We start from the raw sequence: 6,814 nt of genomic DNA on the forward strand, positions 1-6,814 counted from the left end.
AAAAATCGATTATTTTAATCGATCTCCAGTATAGATCGACTGAGTGAATCGATCTTTCATCCTAGAAAATCGAAAGTCGATCTTTTCGAAGATGTTGAATGTGTTAGACATTTTTTAGCTGACGGATTACGTATTTCAGCGCTAGTTTGGTCCTGATGACCTTTTTTCGCTATTTTAGCCCTTTTTTGCTGAAAAGATCGAAGGTCGGTTTTTGGAGAATCGATTCTTTGGGCTTCGATTTTTTTTGGGAATCGTTTATTGCACTCGATTCGAATAGATTCAAGAATCGATCTTTGTCGGAAAGAATCGCCATCCCTAATTCTCATTCGAATGGAGAGTTCTGTAAGTAAATTTAACTTTAAAATATGCATAACAGTTTTCCGATGCGATCCCCTTTCGGAATTTAAACACACTGAGTCGTATTAAGATACATTTCGATTCCACTGTACTACGGAAGTTTGGAAGAAAATTCACTTAAGATGATATTGCTCGCCGCTTCGCCTTTTAGAATATTTGTTGAAAAATAATGGAGATGGAGTAAGTTATTTATTTAAAAAAAGGACAGATTTTAAACACATGCATAATATTTTATTTCGTGCATCGAATTTGTATTTGTAATGTCAACTTTTTATAGTCTGAATGTGTTTTTTAAAGGTAGTTTTTTTCACAGAAAAACGAGTATGATTTGGTCGGGAAGGTAGCACCGTATTTTTCTAAAGAAAAGCAGTTTTTAGTTCTCGGTAGTTAGATGTGGATGAGAGCCGACTGAGATATGAGGTGACTGTCTTATTCCGCAGAAGTAGCAGCATATCTATGATCGGCTTTAGATATTGCACACCTTATATAAAGTTAGATGTCCATGGGCAGCTGTGACCACTTACTATCAGATTCGGATGCATTAAATGCTTGTTTGCTACATTAAAGATTTCCTAATAAGCCTGCAATTAAATTTAAACAATGTAACCCCAGTGCTGATTTACAACTAATCTTAATTTTGGTTTCAATACCTACTTGAAACATACTTACCTAAGTTAGAATATACTTACCGGAGTTTAAATCTTTTAAGCCTTTTAAACAAATTGGGGGCGGCTTCAAGTTACTTATGAAAATGTAAATTGTCTCCTAACCACCCTATACAGGGATTACTGCACGCCTTGCCTTACAGCAGACGTGTCTATATTAGTCTACGAGTTTTTCGTTATTACCACGCTTTTATTAGCTTGGCCTGTATGTATGTATGTAACGGAATCTTTGAAATCGATTTATACCCACATTAAACGATCCGATTAATTTAAAATTTTGAGCACTTATCAAGAACTGATGACAATATACGATTTTAATAATATTATCCCATTCACCTCATCAGGATCGGCAGAAATCAGGATTAACGAATTTCCTTGTGCGATTTTTGCGTGGTTTTTTAAATTTTTAAACTATAATTAATTTTTGTTGACCTGTGTCGATGTTGGATCGATCATCATACCGCTCTGACAGAGGGTTCCGGGTTAGATCCCGGCTAATAGTGTAAATTATGAAATTAGAATTCTGTTCTTGTCTTGTGTTTCAGTATGTCCATTCCACCCATAAAATTACAAGGTAACAATATTTTACAGATTTTTCACAATTTTCTTTTTTTCTCATATTTAATTGTTATAGTTTTGCAGTTCAGCCCGACAACTCGGCTTAGCCACGCTCTCAAAATAATTGGCTGGATTCAGCCGATACTCCGATATCAAGTGATACAATACCGAATATATAGTTATATTGTATATTCATTGATCCCCTTTGTCATAGATGTACAATTTATGTGCTTTTTTAGCCTAAAATCGAATGCAGTACATGTAGAGGCCGAACTCACGGAACGGCTTTTTATGGTTTCCGCCGCGGACTAGGAGTAGCTTTTTTATAATATATGAGTAGCAGACGAGCATGCAGTCTATCTGATGGTAAATGCCTACTGCCACCCATGGACATGTTTAAGCAACCCCAAATAAGATTAGATATTCCTGTCTGAGATCGGTCACAGATGCGCCGCTACCCCCCAAGGACTAAGCTGGAACGCCTCGGAAAAGTTTGTCTCCGTTACCACACCCTTCAAACCAGAACACAGTGTTCGTGTCCATTTTCAGAGGCAATTACTAATATGCAGGACATGTAAGTGTAGTGAAGACCAGCTCTGTTTTAGTTTGACGTGTGATAAAGCACAAATATGCATTATATCGTAGTGTCTGGTGCTGGAACTCATGTGTTCAAAAGACCTGAATATCTATACTGCAGCTAAGAGATATATGCCCAGCCCAGGTCTTGTTTCTATCTCACAGGGTGTCGCGTGTATTGAAATACGTACGTTACAAAGTCTTCATGTACATTGCACAATTGTAAATATTACGTTACGTTTATACTAAAATTATGTATGAAGTTAAGAGTATTCACATTTCTTATAAGCGAATATTCAAGTAGGAAAATTGTGCAAGTATTCCTTCAATATTGTCTGGAAACTTCATAATGCTATTAGAGCAAACTATGGAGGCGTTAAGCTTGCAACCTAAGTAATAATTAATTCTACTTATTCAAACTTCGACGCTGCGCTTAGTCTTTCTGAACATCTTTTGCTATTTGAGCATCTACTGCCTTCAAGTATAGGAATTATAAAAATATCGAATAAATTAAATATGGATTTCTTTAGTCATGTAAATATTGGTTTTATAGATTTTTTATAAGGTTAGAGAAGGAAAGCAGTGATAGATAGCCTAGTGGTTAAGAAACTCGGCCTCTCGATCGAGGGGTCCGAGGTTCAAATCCCAGGCACGCACCTCTGATTTTTCAACGTTATGTGCGAATTAGAAATTTATTATCACTTGCTAAACGGTGAAGGAAAACATCGTGAGGAAACCTGCATACCAGAGAGATTTATAAAAAAAAAATTCAAAGGTATGTGAAGTCTACCAATACGCTCTTGGCCAGCGCGGTGGACTATGGCCTAATCCTTCTCATTATGAGAGGAGACCCGTGCCCAGCAGTGGGACAGTAATGGGTTGATGAGAGAAGGAAACGATCTTGCAGTCCAAATGATGGTAAGTGGTCGCGGCCGCCCAAGGAGATTTGTGACCAATGCTATTAAAAGATGGGTTGGACGAAAAGATGGGTTATAAACTCTTGAGCGGACTAAGATTATCGCTTCATATGTAAGACAGTTGTTCATAGGTACTTTTTTTATAAAATATATTGCCTATAGACATTTACAACCAACTCAAAAAGAACATATAATAATATCAGTTGTAAACTACAAGATTATCTTTGTAGAGGTAAATTTCAAAATTAAAGTAAATAATATCAAAAAAATATTTTAATGAATATTTTGACCAAACATGAAAATTCAATTTTAGATAAAAGCTGCCCAAGCAGAAGACTACACTTTAGTCAATCCATTAAAAACGTTTCGTTAAATAATACATGTTAAAAATAAAACTCCAAAAGATAAACTACGAAACAAACCCGCCACTCCTGTAACATGACTCGCTGCAGCATTACGCGCTTTCTTTTTCACCTCATGACGCTGAGCTTCCACATTAGTCTTTCTTTCCATTTTATCCGAATCATCAGCTTCATCTAACTTTTTGCGATGTTCTTCAAACTTTTCTTTAGGCCATGACGTCGCAGAGTCGATAATCCTCGTAGACTTATCCTCATTTTCCGTTATAGCAACTGGCGTTGTTTCTGTTCCAGTAGTGACTTCGGCCGTAGATGATGCTGTTGGTGTCGGTTTTTCGCTTTCATTACCAGCTGTCATTTTGGCTTTTGTAGTTTCCGGTAAACTTATGCGTTCTTCCTCACTCGTGTCTTCACTTGGCATATCCATAACTAGCATTTTTGGCGCCTCTGTGGTCGATATTGGCATAACTTTGTTTGTTTCTACTGTCATAACTGTGTCTTTATCGATGTCTTCACAAATATTTGCGCATTGTGATAATAGACATTTATCATCCACACCACACGATATGAAGTCGTCCCACGCTGACATGAGCTGGTACAAATACGGCGGCTTGCAGGTGTTAACGTAGGTTTGTAAGCCGATGACGTCTCCTTCACATATTAGAGGTCCGCCACTATTGCCCTATAGAAAATTATAGTAAATTACAACATTATATAAAACAGAATGCAAATTCAAATAATTTTATTGAAAGTTTTAAAATTAATTAAATCGTAAGATTCTTAGGATAAGATATTTAAATAGCTAAATGAAAAAAAAAATTTATTACACATAACTTAGGAACACCTCAATTATTTATTCTTAAAGAATCATGAAAACTATATAGAAGTCATGCCACAGGTGATGCTTCATACTTTGTTATATCTCTCCCCCCGTATTTTGTCATCAAAAATCAAAAATAGTTTAAACTTACATAGCAGAAGTCTGTGTCGTATGCCACATGTTTGTTTTCATCGCTGTCACTGGCGCAAATTGTGGTGTCCTTTCTATAGTACGCGCCGCAGTTCGCGCTGGACGGCGGTAACAACTCCACAGCCAATTGCATTAACACCTTCTCATCACTGGAATTTGCGTACTTTTTCTGTAAAAAGAACAATTTTCCGAACAAAGCTTCTTACCGTATAATTATTGCCGTATTGCAATTAAGTTGACAACGTTTTGCCGATCCGGAGAGACTTTGGAAGGCAGAAAAGGAAGTTCATTCGACAGCAAACCCTGTGCGTCTCTGATAAGAAATACCTCATAGAAACATGATCATACACTGACCGTTGTACATTAGCCAATATGTAAAGTTGTCTACATGTTTTCATTTGAAACATTATTTCATTTCAAACATCTAGTCCTAGTGCTAAGCTATATTATTATTTTTATTCCTATGTTTTAAACATAACAGATTATAAAGAATGCAGCTGCTGCAATTCGATGAGTTAAGCAATATTTACAACAGTTTTGAAATCTAAAAATATTAAAACATAGGTATCTTATACTGTACAGTAATCAGCTTATTTAATATGAAAAAGAAACTTACAGCAAAGACTAAGATATAACAAGTCTTGTCCACGCTATCACGTTTTGGAGATAGGGCAGTGGATCCGACGGCAGTGGTCATATTGAAGGGCAGTAGGGTTTTCAGGAGCGTTATGTCATTGTACCACCACGAGCTAGCACTGAAGTTTGTAGGTCGAACGATTTGGATGATCTGTGCATAAAAAATGAGGATAATTAAATTGTATTTATTTTGTAGAAGTAATTAGGGCCCTTCAGTTTTCCTATATAAAAAAATCGACAACAGAACCAAACAACGTACAAGGTAGAACTAACCATACACTCACAATATTTTTTCAAAATTGAGAGGTTTCGGAGATTATCTTGTGTACACGTGGTTTATTTCGTATTAAGCTGAATTTATATGTACAGGTATTATAACGTGTCAGATACAGGTCGTAGCAGACAACATATTATCATTATATACAATGTGCAAGAATTTATATCTTCCGTAACCTAACCACGCAGACAGTGACCGTGAGTGATAAAATACTGTAAAGAAAAATATGATTGTCTGGCACGTTCAATGTCTGTGTGCATACATAGGGCTTTAAGATAGTAATACCTCTCTCTCTTGTTCATCTTCATCTTCATTGAATGTGAAATTGACATCAAGACTAATAGCCCCGACTCTCGCAAGTAATGTCTTTCGTGGGAATGCAAGTTGCGTGTCGTTCGTTTCCAAAGATGACGAGATGAGCCACTCTGGGCGAATGAGAACGGCGCTGCGGACGAATCGAGATCCGGACGAAACTACCACGGATTCGTCCGCGTAGTATATTATGGCCTGGTTAACAAAAGGAGAACTAGTAAATTTATGAAATTGATAATGGATGAAAAGCTTTTTTAACGAAAGTAAAGTCTATACTCTTGCAGTCCTGCTGCCAACTATAAAAAATGTGTAGTTAAATGAAGTTTTAAGTAAAATCGGTCACAGATGCGTTGCTACTTTTGAGGACTAAATTTTAAAGCTTCGATATTATCTACTTATTTAAACATAATGCCCCATTATCCTAAGTCAGGTAAGATTATAATATTTATTCATATTAATTTTAGTCTTTGAAATTTTGTATTATTTAACCTGCTCTATTAAGCTTTTGTTAAAGTAATTCCCTTACCATATACGGATAAACTCCTCTTCTAATTTCATTTTCACTATCGGCTAGTACACCCTTCAATGACAGAACTGGAATTAGAATACATAAAGCAAATAAAACATTCGTGTAAAATTAAATTTACAAAATTATATTAAAAACAAAACCCAAAAATACAACTCACCGAAATACAAACCAATAAGTAGAAAAAGTCTCATAATATTATTTTTCACCAATCTTTACTTTGACGGAAAAAATCAACGGGTCGTTTTGGCATAATTATTCTGACAATTGACTTTCAAAAGCAGAATATCACATTATTTTTAAATCCTCAGAAACATTGCAACCAAGTTCCTAAAGGCGTGATAAGGGAAATAAATTATACAAACCTTCTTGATTTTTAAAAAATGTTCAAGTGTAATAAAAAGTGCCATCATTCTCTCACCTTGTCGCTGTAAAAAGCGAATTAGCTAAGTCACGTCCCTTTATTTTTCTCCGCTATCTGTGACAAAGTTGCGCCGACTCCACTCGGCATTAATCAGAATCGCATCCGAGCTGAGATGTATTATCCTCAATAAGGCGAAAAGAATGAGTTTGCAAATTTCAAACGCGTGTTTTAGAGATAAGAAGGATAAACTAGGGAAACATCTAATTATTCACGTAAGGGGTGTTTAAGAGACTGTAT

At 36.0% G+C, this 6,814-nt stretch overlaps 1 protein-coding gene across 1 annotated transcript; it reads right to left on the minus strand.

The window, feature by feature from the left end:
- Positions 1-3,331: 3,331 nt before the first annotated feature.
- Positions 3,332-6,452, minus strand: LOC140751830 (uncharacterized). Its single transcript, XM_073085896.1, has 6 exons — positions 6,314-6,452; positions 6,154-6,221; positions 5,601-5,822; positions 5,019-5,189; positions 4,404-4,571; positions 3,332-4,114 (listed from the first exon to the last, which is right to left on the minus strand). Exons 1-6 carry the CDS (start codon positions 6,345-6,347, stop codon positions 3,443-3,445), a joined length of 1,335 nt encoding a protein of 444 aa, XP_072941997.1. The 5' UTR covers positions 6,348-6,452; the 3' UTR covers positions 3,332-3,442.
- Positions 6,453-6,814: the final 362 nt, after the last annotated feature.

This window comes from Epargyreus clarus, unplaced genomic scaffold (genome assembly GCF_041222505.1).
Source record: "Epargyreus clarus isolate Ecla_fem2 unplaced genomic scaffold, WU_Ecla_fem_2.2 ptg000023l, whole genome shotgun sequence".
Lineage (NCBI taxonomy): Eukaryota > Metazoa > Arthropoda > Insecta > Lepidoptera > Hesperiidae > Epargyreus > Epargyreus clarus.